Source organism: Triturus cristatus, chromosome 5_2 (genome assembly GCF_964204655.1).
Source record: "Triturus cristatus chromosome 5_2, aTriCri1.1, whole genome shotgun sequence".
Lineage (NCBI taxonomy): Eukaryota > Metazoa > Chordata > Amphibia > Caudata > Salamandridae > Triturus > Triturus cristatus.
In genome coordinates, this window is record NC_140588.1 from 1,066,302,562 (window position 1) to 1,066,322,119 (window position 19,558).

Sequence of the window (19,558 nt, forward strand, 5' to 3'; positions counted from 1 at the left end):
CAGGTGTGGGCTCTGCCGTGAATAGTTTTTCCTCATTCATGTTCAAAGGAAAGTCTTTCCTATAATCCCAACCATTGAGAATTCCAACATGTGATAAAGGGCAAAAGATATTGGGTTTGGTGCAAAAGGAGAGAAACCTTCAAAGCCTAAACCTATTATGTCCACTCACAAAGAGCTGCTTGTATATGCCCTTTGTGCACCATTACACCATGAAGAAAAGAGACCATAACATATAGTGTTCTCAAGGATGAGCGAAACAGGCACAACTTTTATACCAACCGCGACACTTTCTCGAAAGTTCACAAAAGCACGCTCACACGGGGCGAAGAGTGGTTTGCTTGATTTGTAACTGTGCTTTCTCCCACATAGGCCCTGTCTCAAGCAGTGTTTGTGTGTCAGAGAAGGACTAGAGATGCAGTGGAAGTATAGACACAGTTAGCCTGAACTCTGCTCTATACATTATGCTGCGAGTTGGCTCCCAGGTGGCACGCGGTGAAGGGGACAGAGGCATAATGGCCTCTGCCGTAAAGAGCTTGTCCAGAGAAATATGGCAGGTTTCATTTCGACCCTTGCATTAGGGTGCTAAACAATAAACAATTATAAAAAAAATATAGAGGATTCACAGGGGTAATCGTGCTATTACAGCAGTCGATTTCAAACACAACCTGGCTGAGTTCAGATTATTGAAATGTGTGTTCGTAATTTCAAATTGTGTGTTCATCACTGTCTCAAGGAATGTGGATGTTGCCTTAACGTTCTTTTGTTGGTCCTGATGGAGGTCTGCTTCATAAATCCAGAACAGACCGAAACGTTGACATCTATAGTGGAAGTTGTGTGGAACTCCCATTTCTGATGTGAGATACATGTACAATCAATGTGTATACATAGTAGAGAGGCAACAAAAAGTATGAAAAAGAGGTTTGTCGAAAATAGAAGAGAACGAATAGATCCTCTGTTGTTGCCTTTTTAATACTGTTCTCCATCAAAGTATACAAGCAAGTGCGTTTCGCCTTGCCAGAGGCTTCCTCAGGGCAACATTAATGGAAGTTGTTGGATAGAAGTTAATCCTAGTCATGAATCTCAGCAAATCGGATTGAAAATCCCAGGTGCACTTAAAAATAAAAAAGTGGTTTTGAGTATGGGCATAACGGTCCCATGACCGACGCCCGATAGATGAAATCTTTCAGCGTGAGTCCCTTGCTCACTTTACCACTGGATTCAAGCAAGCCTGGCTGAAGACGGCTGAAATGCCAGAAACCGGTCCCAGGATGCTTGTTTCCGGTCCAGGAAAGGCATGGCTTGGCAGTTCGGGCTGGACTGATCCCATGAGGCACAGGGTCAGACTGATTTGTATATGGCCATGTCTGAACTGGGGTGGCAGAGTGGGCTAAAGAACGGTGATGGATTAAACCCAGATCAGTTGACTGGGGGTGAGTGCTTGCAATGTTCAACACTCAGTCCATCATTTCCTTTGGTTTTTGCGTAGAAGTTAATCCTAGTCATGAATCTCAGCAAATCGTATTGAAAATCCCAGGTGCACTTAAAATTAAAAAAGTGGTTTTGAGTATAGGCACACCCGTCCCATGACCGACGCCCGATAGATGACATCTTTCAAAGGTGAAATTTCAAGCGTCCAAGCTTCATAAAAGCAGAATGTCTTAAATCTTGGTGTTAATGTTTCGTGGCCGACCTTAGGTTGCAATCAAATATGGGAAATCGGAAGTTTCAGATGTCCAAGCCGTGTTTGGCAACAGGACCGCGTGCAGTATCCAAGTCAATAATGTACATTGAGTATGTGTTGATGTACTCGGTTTTACCACCGACCCACTTTACGTCATTGCGCTCCTTGTAAACTTGTATAATGACACTTGTCGATTGTGACATTTTTTTCCCTTTAACTCCACATTTTCATGGGACCGGTGCTTTTGATGAAACAATGTTATTGAATAACTGTGTATTTTCAATATTCTGAGCCCGCGCTTGTAAAACTCTCCCAGGTTTAGTCTAACATTGTGGGCCGGCCATCTCCACTCTGGTTACATTTCTAAGTGAGCGACGGCTATCAGAAGATTAGCTTTGCAGATGGTTTCCATGTGACGTCAGATATACACAGAGCCCTCAGGGGAGATTGTGTTGCTATGAAAGTGCTTGTGTGAAATGCATAATGCAACACCTGTCCATGGTGCACTTTGTACCTTCTCATGCACCAGTACTTACCAACGCAAGATAGGGGTGGAAAGGAGGGGGGGGGGGGCACAGAAAAAGGGCCCCCTTTGTGAAGGAGGGATGCACCCGCCTCTGCATCCACCAATGCAAAGCCAGAGTCATGCTAAAAAGAGCTGAATCATGCAACCTGCATTGTTGCTGCAAGCTCGTGCTTCCATGAAGTATCACTTTCAAGCAATGAGTCATGCTTAAAAGTGCTAAGTCATGCAAACTGCATTGTTGCAGGCTCCTGCTTCCATGCAGAGTCACTTTGAAGCCGTGAGTCATGCTAAAAAGTGCTAAATCATGCAAACTGCATTGTTGCTGCAAGCTCGTGCTTTCATGTAGCATCACTTTAAAGCAATGAGTCACGCTAAAGAGTGCCAAGTCATGCAAACTGCATTGTTGCAAGCTCGTGCTTCCATGCACTATCACTTTAAGGGCAGCCCTACAGGCTTTGCCATTGTTTGCTATTATTTGTAAACTTTTAGGAAGGAAATTACTAGTTCTCTTCCACAGTTCTAGGTAGGGTGATACTTTTCTTTTTACCCTCTTCTAGACCCGAAAAACAGGGTCACTAAAAATGAACTGACAAAATGACATCATGAACAAGATTTGTTGATCAATAAAAAGTCGTTCGGCAGTGTTAGCAGTGAAAATAAAAGATACACAATGGCAGCCACTTATGAATGAGTGTGCACCTAATTACTTGTATATTGCCCGATATACCGGCTGCCATGTACGCAGTACTTAATTAGTGTAATCAAACTTGCTAGTGCCCAAAACTCTAAAAGCACCCGACTGGAGCGATTAAACGTGGGTGCGGTGAACGTCAAGGCTGGTGGTCTTAAAACCACCTCATTCTTTTTAATCTACCACCAGGCACCCCCAGCCCTTTATCTTACTCCTGTTTTCTGCTTTCACCTTTCTTGGCAGTGTTGCCATCTTTCTCTTCCTCCGTCTTTCCGATCTATGCATTTTCCCTCACTTGCTCTTCCCGATCTGTGTAATCCACCCCCCTTGTTCTCTGTCTCTCTCACCTCTGTCTGTCTCTGCTTCTTGCATCTCTGCTTCACTTGTCTGTTCAAGACTTCTTTGAAGTGCTCGGCCCAGCGAGCTTCCGGTTCTTCCTTAGCTCTCAGCGGTCTCCCGTGCTTCACTTGTCTGTTCAAGACTTCTTTGAAGTGCTCGGCCCAGCGAGCTTCCGGTTCTTCCTTAGCTCTCAGCGGTCTCCCTTGCTTCACTTGTCTGTTCAAGACTTCTTTGAAGTGCTCGGCCCAGCGAGCTTCCGGTTCTTCCTTAGCTCTCAGCGGTCTCCCTTGCTTCACTTGTCTGTTCAAGACTTCTTTGAAGTGCTCGGCCCAGCGAGCTTCCGGTTCTTCCTTAGCTCTCAGCGGTCTCCCGTGCTTCACTTGTCTGTTCAAGACTTCTTTGAAGTGCTCGGCCCAGCGAGCTTCCGGTTCTTCCTTAGCTCTCAGCGGTCTCCCTTGCTTCACTTGTCTGTTCAAGACTTCTTTGAAGTGCTCGGCCCAGCGAGCTTCCGGTTCTTCCTTAGCTCTCAGCGGTCTCCCTTGCTTCACTTGTCTGTTCAAGACTTCTTTGAAGTGCTCGGCCCAGCGAGCTTCCGGTTCTTCCTTAGCTCTCAGCGGTCTCCCGTGCTTCACTTGTCTGTTCAAGACTTCTTTGAAGTGCTCGGCCCAGCGAGCTTCCGGTTCTTCCTTAGCTCTCAGCGGTCTCCCGTGCTTCACTTGTCTGTTCAAGACTTCTTTGACGTGCTCGGCCCAGCGAGCTTCCGGTTCTTCCTTAGCTCTCAGCGGTCTCCCGTGCTTCACTTGTCTGTTCAAGACTTCTTTGAAGTGCTCGGCCCAGCGAGCTTCCGGTTCTTCCTTAGCTCTCAGCGGTCTCCCGTGCTTCACTTGTCTGTTCAAGACTTCTTTGAAGTGCTCGGCCCAGCGAGCTTCCGGTTCTTCCTTAGCTCTCAGCGGTCTCCCGTGCTTCACTTGTCTGTTCAAGACTTCTTTGACGTGCTCGGCCCAGCGAGCTTCCGGTTCTTCCTTAGCTCTCAGCGGTCTCCCGTGCTTCACTTGTCTGTTCAAGACTTCTTTGAAGTGCTCGGCCCAGCGAGCTTCCGGTTCTTCCTTTGCTCTCAGCGGTCTCCCGTGCTTCATTTGTCTGTTCAAGACTTCTTTGAAGTGCTCGGCCCAGCGAGCTTCCGGTTCTTCCTTAGCTCTCAGCGGTCTCCCTTGCTTCACTTGTCTGTTCAAGACTTCTTTGAAGTGCTCGGCCCAGCGAGCTTCCGGTTCTTCCTTAGCTCTCAGCGGTCTCCCTTGCTTCACTTGTCTGTTCAAGACTTCTTTGAAGTGCTCGGCCCAGCGAGCTTCCGGTTCTTCCTTAGCTCTCAGCGGTCTCCCGTGCTTCACTTGTCTGTTCAAGACTTCTTTGAAGTGCTCGGCCCAGCGAGCTTCCGGTTCTTCCTTAGCTCTCAGCGGTCTCCCGTGCTTCACTTGTCTGTTCAAGACTTCTTTGACGTGCTCGGCCCAGCGAGCTTCCGGTTCTTCCTTAGCTCTCAGCGGTCTCCCGTGCTTCACTTGTCTGTTCAAGACTTCTTTGACGTGCTCCGCCCAGCGAGCTTCCGGTTCTTCCTTAGCTCTCAGCGGTCTCCCGTGCTTCACTTGTCTGTTCAAGACTTCTTTGAAGTGCTCGGCCCAGCGAGCTTCCGGTTCTTCCTTAGCTCTCAGCGGTCTCCCGTGCTTCACTTGTCTGTTCAAGACTTCTTTGAAGTGCTCGGCCCAGCGAGCTTCCGGTTCTTCCTTTGTTCTCAGCGGTCTCCCTTGCTTGTCCATGATGGTGGCCTTGTATGTTCAACAAGATTCACCAAGAGTATCTCTGTGATCTTGAAAGCTTTTTCCTGTTCGCCTCTCCGGGCTCCGTCCTCTGCTTGGCTGGAAAGGTTATCCACATGCGCCCAATTTTATGCTGCTGTCATTCTTTTGACTCCTTTTTTTTGCTGCCCTCCTGTCTTCAATAGCTTGCCATATGTCTTGTCTTATACATTCCTTCCTCTTCCTTGCCCTAGTCCCCAGGCCTGTTTCAGTGCTCTTCACATACATCGATGAACCCTGTTTCCAGCTCTTGTTGACTGCGTCTGCAGCTGGCTCAGACAGATCCCCGGTGTGTGCCAGTGCTTGGAACCTGGTTTGATGATTTCTAAGACGGGTGCCTTCTGGTCTTGGGGACCTCTAATGTTGCCGCATCGGAGTGCTGTCCTCCTGGTATTTTAACTTTCTGTTTTTCTGAGCTTCAGCTTCACAAGAACGGTCACTAGGTGCAGAACACTGCCGACGCCCACTCCCCTCCTTACTCTGACATCTTGCAGTGGGCATCTCCAGGTGTCGCTTATCGCGGTCTCTGGATAGTGATCGCTGCCGACGTCCGCTCCCCTCCTTACTCTGACATCTTGCAGTGGGCATCTCCAGGTGTCGCTTATAGCGGTCTCTGGATAGTGATCGCTGCCGACGTCCGCTCCCCTCCTTACTCTGACATCTTGCAGTGGGTATCTCCAGGTGTCGCTTATCGCGGTCTCTGGATAGTGATCACTGCCGACGTCCGCTCCCCTCCTTACTCTGACATCTTGCAGTCTCCAGGTGTTGCTTATCATCAAGTGGCCAATCTGGTTTCTGTCTCTGCCTCTGGGCGAGCACCAAAGGAGTTTGTGAATGCGTGCACTCATTAGCTGAAACCAAGATGTCATATTTGTACTGCTTTTAGGTCATCCAGAACTGTCATATTTCTCTGAGCCAGCCATGACCAGACCCAGGCTGAGGGCTGACCTCAGCTGGATGGATTGATAACCTTTCTTCCACAAGCGAGGGCCTCCTCTCAATAAAGAGATGATGGGTGGGGCTACAGGCTCATCCACCACTAGGTGCTGGGCACCAGGCTGCACCAAGGAGGGAAGGAGTTGGGTTTCAGAGGACATGTGGCCAGAGACACTGGACGACGCCATTTTGAACAAACCCAGAGGCTGGACAAGAAGGAGGGAGCAGGGGCAGGAAAGTGAGGTCGCTGTTTGATAGGACCAACAGGGACTTCCTGACAGCCCCCTACTCAACTTTTAAAAAGTGCTTGCACAGGAAGAGAAGCTCTCTCTGGGGTGTGACCTGCTGAGCCTGAAGGTGCCGGAGCCTGGCGCAATGGGCAGTTGGAAGGTGAGACCCCCTGACTGCCCCCAGGACCCTAACAGCACCAGAAGAAGAGCCCAGGACCGGTGCGCAGGAGCAGTGGCCTCTGCGCAGGGAGAAGAGAGGCCAAGGAGGAGAGCCAGGCGAAAGGGCTGGCGCAGGGAGCCAGTGAAGACAGCTCCCTGCTAAATCCACCCCTCTCAGAAAAGAGACCCCCTGACTGCCCCCAGGACCCTTACAGCACCAGAAGAAGAGCCCAGGACTGGTGCGCAGGAGCAGTGGCCTCTGCGCAGGGAGAAGAGAGGCCAAGGAGGAGAGCTGGCGCAGGGAGCCAGTGGAGACAGCACCCTGCTGAATCTACCCTCTCAGAGACCCCGAGGGCAGAGGAGAGTGTTTCCAGTGGCTGGGGCTGGTAAAGAGGAGCATGAAGCGCCCCATAATGCCTCGCCAGGCATTTGGAAATCTGCCGTTTTGGTGCTTTGTGGCCCCCAGAGGAGGGGGGTCACCCTCACTTGTGAAAAGGTGCTGGGGTGAGCTGCTGGAGAAGTGCAGTCTTTCCCCCCCAGCACGAAGAAATCTGCCGTTTTGGTGCTTTGTGGCCCCCAGAGGAGGGGGGTCACCCTCACTTGTGAAAAGGTGCTGGGGGAGCTGCTGGAGAAGCGCAGTCTCCCCCCCCCCCCCCCCCCCAGCACGCAGAAAAGTCCCACCCTCAGTGCCATGGGGACCTAAAGGAAATTACCCCTCAAGGGCTCAGCTAGCATTTAAACACATTCTAGGCTGGAACTTTTGTTCTGCAGCTGAGGGTGTGTGGAGAAGTGCATCATGAAGTGAAGGGCTGAGTTGGGGATGTTTGAAGAAGTGCATCCCCTGGAGGTGAAGTGGTGCAATTGCACCGAAATGCATTTACTAGTGATTATTTCTTTTTAGGTGGACTGAAAGTCACATGTGTAAAGTGAAGTACCTGTGTAAGGTGATGTTAAGCTAAATGGAGTTATGTTGCTGGACCTTCCTGCTAGGGGGTCTGGTTGTATTTACGTAATCCCTTGCTTTTACCTGTGATTCTTTTTAAAGTGAAGAGGCGCACTGCAGGAGAAGTGTAGTTGCCAGGAGTACTTCTTTTGAAGGGACTGTAAGTCACATGTGTAAGGAGATGTCATAAGCCAAGTGGAGTTATGTTGCCAGACAGTCCTGCTAGGGTGTCTGGCTGTATATGGCAATCCTGTGATTTCATCTGTGATGCCTTTAGGGCAGGGGTACTCATAGTACGGCCCGCGGGCCCGGCAAGCCTTCCTTGGCGGCCCGCAGAGCTTGCAGACAATATACCTGTGTTCTTTTTTTTTTTTTTTTTTAAAGTGTCACCAAACACCGCCGTTGCAGCAGCCCAGACTCCGAGAGGGGGCCGGCAATTCCAGCGATAGTAAGAGTGGAGCTGCGGGGGCGCTAAGAGGTGAAATACAACAAAGGCTTGTTAGCAAGTGAATGGTTTTTTAAAGACCTGTGAAGTACTGGGGGCGGCTGTGTGTGTGCGCCTGGGCTGCCACACAGGTGGGGGGTGGGTGGTATATGCACTGCCAGCAGCAACCTGCCAGGCCAGTGAGTGCACAACACTTGCATCACCCTCTCTCTGCCTGCCACTGCCTCCACGCTTCTGAAAGGTAAGAACAAAACGTGCATTTGCGTTTCAAATGTCAGATCCTGCAGCAGCACACTTCCAAGGCCCATTCATGACAGTAACCCGATTCAAGGCCCCATTCTCACGTTTTGTTTTTTTTAAAGAATCTCCCACTTTGCTCTTCTGAAATGTTGGCATGTATGCTAATACAGTGATTAATAAATAAGCGCAACAGGAACCACCTGCACCAACAGACTACGCATTTTTCCATGGGTGCCACAGCCCGCCATCCAGTACAGTAATAAAAGGCCTTAATAGAAAGATTAGGCTACAATTCAATTATAAAGGTAGCGAGACAACGCTCCTCCGCAACATCAGTTTCTTCCGCAAGCTATGGATTCCTCATGCTGCGAGTGTCCTGGTCCTATTCCAAGTGTCGTGGCGGTGAGGTGACAGAGGGACGCAGGGAGTGAGAGCAGCGTGAGGTGACAGAGGGCAGCAGGGACTGAGAGCCAGAGGAGGGGACAAAGGACAGCAGGGAGTGACAGCTGGCTTTTACATTACACAGGGAGCGGAGGGAGTGGGGAGACTGTCTCTGGGCTGGTGACGGGGACGTGTAGACACAGTACGTGTGCACTGCCCGAGGCACAGAGATAGGCAGAGACAGATAGACTGACAGACAGAGGCAGGGACAGACAGACAGACAGACAGACAGAGGCAGGGACAGACAGACAGACAGACAGACAGACGCAGGGACAGACAGACAGACAGACAGAGGCAGGGACAGACAGACAGACAGACAGAGGCAGGGACAGACAGACAGACAGACAGACAGACAGAGGCAGGGACAGACAGACAGACAGACAGACAGAGGCAGGGACAGACTGACAGACAGACAGAGGCAGGGACAGACAGACAGACAGACACAGGGACAGACAGACAGACAGACGCAGGGACAGACAGACAGACAGAGGCAGGGACAGACAGACAGACAGAGGCAGGGACAGACAGACAGACAGAGGCAGGGACAGACAGACAGACAGAGGCAGGGACAGACAGACAGACAGACAGACAGACAGACAGACAGAGCGCGAGAGCGCGAGAGAGAGCGAGAGAGAGATGTGCATGCCAGGTCTGGTAGCTCAGTGGACGAAGGCATCCGCTGCAGGGGCCTGTGTTCAAGCTCATGGTCACAGTTTTTTTTTTCTAGCGCCGCCCCCTCCCCCACTGACCCCGCCCCCACCGGTGCAGCCCTCGGCCACAAACCACACTCTAAATTTGGCCCCCAAGAGAAAGTTTGCGAGTACCCCTGCTTTAGGGGCTGTAATTGCAATGCCATCAAATGATGAGCCAAGGTGATGAGTACTGTCATTCTAAAGTGTGCGTAAACATGGATTCTTGCTGCTGCGCTTAGTTGAAGACCCCACAACTGCCAGCCCTTAAGATATAGAGGTGCATACTTTATGGTCAGTAGGAGATGCTCAGTCAGGGTCATGTGTCACCAAGGCAGGTTTACCCCTTTTAAATGCTTCTTGGGGTAAAGGGGTGGGTCACCACTGGGATGGTGCCAGTGCGCAGGGCCCTCGCTCCAGGTTATGTTCAACTATCTGCATTGGGGGCAAGTTGATGTGCATACATGGGAGTGGTGGTACTAGACCCCACCCCCCCTGCGGGAGGAGTGGATATGTTATGCAATGTCACAAAGTAATTCCAACAGCTTATGTATATTTGTAAATTGGTGCATAGTATTGAGTGGTGTGTGTGTTTAATAAATGTACTCTTACTTTTATAAAGCAAAGTATAGACTGGACAATCAATTATTGAGTGTTATTTTTGTGCACCTGCACATGGCAATTACTAGCCCACACCACCTCCCTTGAGTAAGCCTCAGACTGCTCTGCAACGCTACCCTCTGAGAGTCAGGCGCTACAATTGGGTATTTGGTTCCCAGTGAAGGACAAATGTAGTCATGTTATTTGTGCAGGCCTCACAGATGCTGCCTCTTTTTCCAACACAGTCCATTATGGCTCTTGGATTTAGCTTCAATGGCCGTGCCAGGCCTATTCATGGAATGGCAATGGCCAGTCCATGGTGGTCGCCTGATTTGGAAGCAATGGCCGTGCAGGATTCGGTGCTCTACAGATGAAATGGGCGGCATGTAAGCAGCTTGTTAGCACTGCCCGGGAGCTCTAGAAAATGAAGATAAAAAGAGGAGAAAGAAAGAAGGGGGCCAATAAAGGAGAATGGAAAATGAAAAGACTGGCCAACTAGCCCTGGCACTGAAGTGCACAGGTACGCACATGTGTCCGGACAGATGTCACTCACGGGGCAAGACAGCCAATGGCGGAAGTGGCCTGAACTACTGCCCCATGCGGTCAAGGATGAGCAGAGCGTCAACGCCACTCAGAGACCATTTCAGGATAGGCCGGACCTAAACATGTGTGTGTGTGTATATATACAAACACACACTGCTCCATATTTATATTTTTTATGACTTTTTAATGCAAGATCCTGGCAGACAACTAAGCCGGTCAGACCGTTAGAAGACATTCTAGAAAGAATTATCACAGTCCAAAGTGGACAATCAACAACAAAATCCCTGCCTAGAAAGTTAATATATGAGATTTCATGTAAGAAAATCCATGTCTGCAGGCTTTGTCTTGGTGCAATAACAAGCAAGCCTTAAAGACCTATTGGCTTTAACATAGGTCTCCCATAATAGATAAATCCGGCCTACTGCCTTTGTTGGAAAATTTCAAGATAAACAGAGCAGACCTTCACATTTGAAATCCCCTCTCCCAGTGAATCAATCAGGTGTATGGCTTTGATCGTTGGCTCGTCACTATAACCAACTCGGACCCACTGTATTCAGTAAAAACTTTCCTACAAAGCAACCCGTGGGTGTATCATGATAAAAATACTAATATGTACAAAACTAGTCAAAAATATAAAATCCTGTGGAAGAGGGCCAATCACGGATTATCATACTGCAAATTGTCACGGTTCGTTTGAGTGGGTCATGAGCACAAAAACCCTCACCTACACTGGTAACCTGTGGGATTCCATGAAACAAAATACCTGCCTACAGGCTTTAGCAACAATGATCCCTAAAAGTCTATCACCTTTAACACATGCTTTTCACAAGAAGTGAATCAGGCTTACTGGCTTTGTCAAAACTTTTCATGATAAACTGATCAAAGCTGTGGAATCTGACGTAACTTTCCCCAATCAACCAGTAAGGCCTCCAGCCTTTACCATTGGATTGAAACCATAACCAGCACAGGCCTACGGAAGTTCACAGAAGCAAGCAACCATCATGCATACAGTTATAAAATTACAAAAATGTACAAAATTACAGTTGGACAACCAATATACAACCTTTCTCAAAAAGGCCTAACAAGGATTATATTGGGGAACATTTTCTAGCCCCAGGGTTTGTCAAACAAAATTACAGTTGGTGAAGGTAAAATACCATCTCTCCTATGAGAGCCTAACAACCCCTTACCTACCATGGTACTTTGTGAGATTCCATGTAACAACTTACCTTTCTGTGGGCGTTGACATAGAGGAATATCAACCCACCCTACATGCATACTGGCTTTCGCATATGTGTTTCAAAACAAATATGTCAGGCCTACTGGCCTTATTGTAACTTTTCATAATAAACCCATTGGACCTGCAGCATCGCACACCGGGTTGGCGCAACCACTGACCCAATTCTGCGTGCAGAAGTTTTCCCAAAGACAAAATGTGTAATATTAGCAGTGGAAGCTTAAAACATCTGCCCAATCAAATGCTGGATACCCCCACGGGTGACAAGAAGCAATCTACAAATCAACTGATTGATTGAGTGATTGATACCACAACGCCCGTAGTTGGTCCAGCCTGTTCTCTTCCTTTTGAATAATGCTTGAACCCTGCATTGTGACCCGACTTAGAGAATTTATTGAAGATATGAACTTACTCAACAACCTCCAACTAGGGTTCAGGAGGGGGCTGTAGTATGGAAATGGCAATGCTTGGAATTGTGGCTGACACCCTACAAATGCTACAACAAGGCGACTCCTGTCTGCTCGTTGTCCTCAACCAATCGGTGACTTTCAACGCTGTGAGCTAAACTAACCTCATAAGAATTCTTGTAGAAAGAACAGGAATCAGAGATCCGGTTTTCACCCGATTCCAATCATACCTTTAAACAAGCATTTACAATGCAATGGTCTCGGCATTGGTAAAGTTAGATCTATTGGCATTGCTCATGACATTATTTTTGTTTACGTTTTTGTTTTTAAAACATTTAAAGAAACGGCATTGTCACGAGCACTGCCAATAGCTCTAACTTTAACAATGCCGAGAACGTTGCATTGTAAATGCTTGTTGGGATAGTAGAGGGGCCGGAGGAGCTGAGTGGTCATTAACAGCAGCGGTTGAAAGAGTTTGGTGAAATGCAAAACATGTACAATCCACCTCTTCTGAGAATCTCTTCCACTGTGTGAAATTCAGTGTTTCTGCAGATTACACTGTACACCATGCTTCATATGTGTCATTTAAACCATCGAACAAGTACTGAAATTTCATGGAATGCGGAAACAACAAAATACAATGGCCAGACTTGCTGATTGGCTTCTACATTCCACAAGAAATGGTTACCACTAATCACTATTGAGTTTGAAAAAAACTCCCAGCGAAGAAAACAATTAGAGGTAGACTCCAGAAGTCTTAGGTGCCTGTGTAAAAATGGTTTACTTCTTGTTGTAACTAAAAAGTGTCTAATGGTTCAGGGTGGACCATTCCTATTGAAGTATCACCAGGGATGGTTTGCCTGTATAGGCAAAAAGAAAACTAGATATAGGACATAGGATAGGACCAGTTGAACTATATGAAGTTTATAACATGTATGATTTAGTCATATGCTTCACAATATTGATGTAAAACCTTACTGAACTTTTAATAAATAAAAAAAGAGTGGCGCTCTGAGTGGTCTGCATTCTACGCAGGATGAGTACTATCTATGAGCGACTGGGTATTATCAGGAATCGGTGGATTTTCCATTACTGTCGTAAAGAAGAGCAATGGCAGATCAGCCACTCACAGTCCTGCACCTTGAAGATTCGCGCCATTTTATTCAAGCTTACACATATGATACAAAAAGATAGAATCTTAAAAAAATACTTTGTGTACATCTTCTTAGCATATGCTTAGCTTCAGAATGTTCATGCTCTGGTGGGGCTCATCTTTGGTTGTTTCTTGTAATTCATTATCATCAGCACTAAGACATCCAATCAGAGAATTTGCTCAACCATAAATTACCAAATTACCATTCACTACAGTAACAAATCATTTGAAATGCATCAATGGACCACCTTCCCCCCCACCAATTGCAACAGAAAACTGCCATTTTGCGGATTGTCATAACCACTTCCCTGTCTCAGACTTACAAAAGCACACAAACACATGAAAAAGGTACTTGGTCATTGGTAAAAAAAAAAAAAAACACTTGTTTTATTGCGCTACAAGTTTATACCCTTCACCCCCGTTTATAATTTTGGAGAGCCTGCACTGCTGGTCAGCACAACCACTTTGAAAATGATTCCATTACCACAGCCCGTGATTAGGACCAGTATTGCCGAATGGACTCTGCCTGTGTTTTACATCTTAGTTAAATACTGTCCAGAAGTACAACACAAAGAAAGGACTACTTTCCTCACGCAACCCTCTGCTTAAACTCTAGCCCTCAAAACGACAAAGAAATTTCTAGCTAACAAAGAATGAGCTTCATTCAGCCTTTTCAGAAAGCTATGAAATACCACAGCACAGTCCGAGTTACTTTAATTAAAACAATCATTGGCAAATCCAATTTTGTTTGGGGGTTGCTAGGCCCTTTTTTTAAAATGCTAAAGCAATTTTTTTTTTGTTTCAAAATGTACACATTGCCATAGTAGTCCCTGCACTGAAGGGAACTACTTTGTGGGTGGATGTGCCTATCGTGAAAGACTAGAATGGTGTCACTCACAGTAAAGTTAAGAAATAGGCTGACCTAGTGGTGGCTGCTTTATGAAGTAGAGGGTGGAAGTAAATTGTGAACGACATAACAGCAGAAGAATGAATGAAGATGGCTGGCTGAAGACCATATCCGTAAGTGTATGATGTATAATTTCATTTTAGTAAAACAAAGAGATCTCGACTAATACCAGATCTTAACATGCATTAGCCATGTGCATTTGACCCTCCGCCATCCCCAGCGTGACAATAGTATGTAATCTGACTGCTTAGTGGAGTTAAAGGAAATGTGGGAAAGTAACGACGGCAGGGGTAGCTCGTGAGCCAAGTCGCGAAGAGCCGTTTTGACGCTTCAGACGTGTCTGCCTGAATTTTTCGCATCTAATTCCGAAGGCAGCCTGTCTAGTGCTGATGCCAGACGTGAAAGGCACAAGGAAGCGATCCTGGGAGCACCTTCTCATTAGCGAGAGTAACGCAGCTCCGTGAGCACAGCTGCCATTGAATCCGCGAGCTGCGCAGCTCCAAGGACATGAGCGGAGCGCGAGCGCACATTAAACGGAAACTGAACCGGACAATTTTGATGAAGGATCTCGGAGGACCGTTAAGGGCAGTTATAAGGAGAAACAAGAAACACAGACAGGGCAGATGTAGCTGTGTGTTTTTCAAACGCATCAAAACACGTTTTTAAAGGGACAGATCACACCAGCTCAAAGGTTTGGCTGAAAGTGGCAGATGGACCGAGAATACGAATCACAAGCCGAGGGCAACGCAGCGTCCTTATTGGAGTGACTGACCTCTTCTCCAGTGGCTGGCCAGCATTTACGAGGCTAGCCAATGGAGAACAGGGGAGAAGAGGGGCTGGTTCAAGCCCCTCTTCTCCAAGTCATTAAATCTCCGACTTCCGGTTCTGCCTTTCGGCAGACCGGTAGTCCTCGACCTAAAAACAGCCTCAAGGCTTCCTTTACTACCCTGGACTTACAACCTTTACATAAAACCTCTGAGGTGCCTTCTGCGACATCGGAATGTTTATTTCACTTCTATGCAGATGACACAGGGCTTTTTAAAAGTCCCCATGATGGAAGAGGCTATTCAACACTAGCCCGATCCTTAAAACACACAGAATCCTATAAGACCCTAACCATCTAAAGCAAAACCCTTTAAATATAGAATTCCCGTTCATCTATCCACCTCACTGTAAAATGCTGACTAACACCTGGATAAATGTGGGAAGAAACATCCTGGACGGCAAACCACACATAATCCACAGAGCAAAACCTCTGGGTTTTAAGCTCGACAAGCACCTGAATGTACAAGCCCACATCAATGCACCGGCGAATAATGCCCGGTTCCCTGACGAGGACCTCAAAACAGCAGTTCAATCGCTGGTACTTTCAAGGATAAACTAGGACACGTACTGCTCAATGGGGTACCAAAAAGACACCATAACCCACTAAAAGTGGTTCTTCACGCAGAAGCCAGACTACTGTCAAGGCCAAGAAGATCGCTCAGCTGTACTTGTCATCCAGATGTCTCCCGATTGAGGTCCTAGGGGTCTTCTGGGAGCCTGCAGTAGACGCAAGGTACTCCCAACCATCTTCTCTCTGAACTGGTCCTATCTGACCAACTCGTGGACACAGATGTGCTGTCTCCCTCTTACTGGAGGTCTCTGTCTACAACAATCCTTCTCTGGATGCGCCACAAGGATATGGAACTCCCCACCTCAAGACTGTTACTTGCCCTAGAACAGAAGAGTCCTCAAAAGGTTGCTGTTCCAACACCACTACCACCTCCCTTGGCGGCTTACGATGGGCATCCCTTTTAAGCAGTAAAAGACCCTGACCTCTAACCCTGAAGTCCCTAGGATTCCAAAGGACATAACCCCTGTGTAGCGTCTAGGTTGCGTCCTGCCAGCCCAGGTACTCGCCAATAACCACGCCACGCGCAGGGAGAAGAGTGTACGCGTCTGTATTCTGCTGCGTGTAAGTCAGAACTCGACAGTCTAAGCCTGCCGTCAACTCATCTCTCCAACGCTTATGTCACCGCCTACGGTGTACAGTGGGAACCAAAAGAGTTCCAGCATTCTTTTATATACAAGACACTACCCCGCTCTCCACTTTACTAACTGAGCAGATGTAAATATACTCACAGATTTGTTCCTTTTTTTAAAAAAAATCATTCCTTATTAACGGTGTTTGTAGCTTTTCTTTTTTCTGTGGTAAAAAGGCGGAATGGCCCCAGTAAGTCCCTTGTGCTATCACAGAACGCTTGTAACCCAAATGTTTAGCTCTGGCCTAGAAAAAACATTAGTTGTCTCCCCACCCTCATATTTTACGAAAGAAACATATTAAAAATACATGCACAAAAACATACAAAAAGAGAGCTGGGTCAGCCCTCTTCATCCATTGGTCCGTTCAAGCGTCAGTCACAGTTTGCTCCCACCCACCACAGCATTGCCCGACTGGTCCGCTCACTTCATCCATTTGCTCTCATGAGCAACAGCACTTTGCCTGGTCATATGCGCACTTTCACCTAAATAGTAGCCCACTTAATGACTGGCTCTGGTGGGATAAACTCTCCGTTCATTTCTACGTTTATTCATTTTTGTAACGTTTGTTTTTGCGGTAGTCCGTTGTTCGACTACTTCCTCTTGTGATTACATGCACGCCACCTGTAAATAGGACATGTTTACTACTTTAAACTTCGATGGCTATTGCATACGCTTACAAATGTTGCTGGGTTGCCAAGGTCAGAGGTGCTGGCTTTGCCAGTGCTTGTTACCTCTTGACCTCGGAAGGCAGCATGGATGCTGATTTACAAAAATGCCAGAGTACCACGTACCTGCAAGTAGATGTGAAGCCTGCATTAACTCGCTCGATGTCTTTAGACTGGCCGGCAACCAGTGCTGGCGTTATAGTCAAACACAACAAAGCATGCCGGGACTTGTAGTTTCGCTTTTTGCATTTAAATATGGGCCTAAAAGTACCACAATGCTCCTCACCAGCACTGGAGCTATTGCACCTTGTGTCACGTGACCCGCGGAAGGATGTGGTGGTTATATGAATACGTGATAAGCGCCAAGTGCGAGTCTCACAGCGCCTTCATGCCTGAGTCTTCAAGGAGGGGGGCGCGGGCTCTTTCAGGACTACAATGGGTCGGGATTTAGCTGAAAAGAAAGTTTAGCATAGCACAGCTCAGTGCCAACAAAGTGGGACTCGAGGAGCTGGGCGTGGACTCCCCAGCGAGCAAGAGGATGGTGTGTTAACCTGTGACGCACAGGTGACGCCCGCGGTGTTTGTTGTAGGTCTTCCTTCTGTCTGTCTGGGAGGGATGCCAGGGCGAGCAAACAATTGAACCCGGTGCCCAGGTACTTATGTGCTGCCCGGATACAGGCTGATAAGGCAGCGCCCGCGCAGAACAGGCAATTAACCTCATGAAATTACCACTTTTAGGGCAGGAACTCCGCAGGAAGGCGCAATCATCACATTAACGTGCGGTATAATACAGCTGGGGGGGGAGGGGTTGCATGACGTACTAATGTCGGAATCTGGCACATAACCCGCATTCCATTGTGGCCCTGCCCTCCTCGACGAATAATACACCCAGGTGTCTTTAGGACTGGAGACATAGCGCCAAATACACTGGTTGCAAGGCGCTTTATATGAATATCTGGAGGAAAAAGTTGAAAAATAGATTAATAGAGCTCCCACGTTTTCAATGTCCACGCATGAGTAGCAAGCACATCCAGTCATTTTCTTTAAATTCTCGAATTCCTAGTTTAACAATGGGTTACACAGGACTACACATCCCAGCATGCAAATTTATAATCTGTACTGGAGAAGCTACTCAGGCATGGCGCTCGGCAACTTGAGAGCGTTGAAAGATTGGTGTCAAAACTTGTTGCATTCAGGCAGACACCAGCCAATGTTCACTTGTTTTTTGAAGAGTTTGCGTCAACTTACAGCGACTTCATAGCGCTTAGTCAGCGCTTGAGTATCTAGGCACTAAGTTCAAGAGCAGTGAGAACCCAGCACCCGACTGCCTCCAGCCACCATCATCATGACATCAGCACCTCCCTCGAAGCTCAACACTTCCGCTCGAGGAGTCCTTGGTTCGGATCGACCATTCCCTCTGGGTTCAGTCGATTCCGGAGTCTGGGACACCAGATCACCAGGGATCCACCGCCTGAACCCGGGGCTTCTTTGAGAGGCCTCCAGTTTCCTGCGCATGAGTAGCTCTATCAGTGAAGATGTTATCTTTGAATCGTGGAAGGTGTAGTTTTACCCGCATAATTGTAAATTCTGGATTACAAATATCCGAATGCAAAAAAACAACCAAAAAGCAATCGAGCATGGACTCGATAGCCCTTTTGATGCCAGACCAAATACCTACATTGAAGTGACAGAGCCGATTATCCAAGGGTGTTGACATTCCACGACATCAAACATCTGCAATGCCATTCCTTGGCAACCTAAGGCATTCTGGGGCAGATTTATGAGGTTTTGCCGTAGGGAAGCGCAGCAGGCCTTCCTGCTACGCTTCCCTACGGCAAAAGAAAAGGGCAGGAATGTGCGGTATCTATAAAATGCGGCGCATTCCTGTCCTTTTCCCCTGCGCCGGCGCACAATGGGCTGCCTGCGCCAACGCAGGCACCTCTGCACCATGGTGCCAGGGTGCCTGCGTTGCGGGGATGAATATTTTTGTACAGGAAGGGAAACCTTTCTGTACAAAAATATTCACAAGAGGTTTTTCCTCTTTGTATGGGTGCTGCAGAATGCAGCACACATAGAAAAAGGAAAAACGAGGAGAAATAAAGATATTTCTCCCCGTTGCGCCTCCCTTACGCCTTCCCTGGGGAGGCGTAAGCTTTTGGCGCTGCCTCAGATTTACAATTTCTCGTAAATCTGGGGCAGTGTCAAAAGGCCATGGGTGTTGCTGGGAACGCCCCCAGCAACACCCATTGCACGCCCCTTTAACGCAGAACACTGCATTAAAGGGACTGATATTTATGAGGCAGCATTAAGCCAAAAAAAGTGGCTCAGTGCTGCCTGATAAATATCACGCAGGCTTCTGCGCCACGGAACGTCACAAAAAGTGACGTTCCGATGGCGCAACGGGCCTCATAAATCTGCCCCTCTGGGTGTTGTAGTCCTGGTTTGCTTCCATTGAGCTAATAAGACTTACACAACTGATAGTGAAGATTTGCAAGTAGAAAGGCAAGGACTACAACCTTGGGGTCCATGATGACTGAGTGAGCCCCTCCCCTCGCAGGCGTCACGCCCTAGCCTCCAGTGACGCTGGTGTGCCGTACACCTAGTTTGGAACTGGCTTCTTGACCCTCACAGGATTCCATACAGTGTTTTCTCTGCTGGCTTTATGCGGTGCTGTGAGCTCTCCGGTTTGTTAGTGCACATTCGTGTAAGCCCCGCCTAGAGTGCAGTGCTCCTGACACCGACAGGGACATCGTAAGGATTTTGGGGTCCCCGGGCCAAACATAATTTGCTAGAAAGAACTCTGAATTTATTGTCTAATGTTAGCTCCTTCAAGCCCTCAGCAACTATGGTCT

At 47.8% G+C, this 19,558-nt stretch overlaps 1 protein-coding gene across 3 annotated transcripts in view; it reads right to left on the reverse strand.

The window, feature by feature from the left end:
- The window catches only part of P2RY4 (pyrimidinergic receptor P2Y4), a 65,140-nt gene that overhangs the window by 17,000 nt on the left and 28,582 nt on the right, over positions 1–19,558 (reverse strand). Inside the window, exon 1 of one of the 3 annotated variants that reach the window (XM_085608349.1) lies at positions 16,834–17,631. The exons of the other annotated variants lie outside the window; for them this stretch is intronic. Within the exon in view, the coding sequence (XP_085464475.1) occupies positions 16,834–16,858 (25 nt within the window). The 5' untranslated portion in view covers positions 16,859–17,631. Of the gene's footprint in view, positions 1–16,833; positions 17,632–19,558 lie in introns of those variants that run through there. 3 annotated transcript variants of the gene reach the window in all.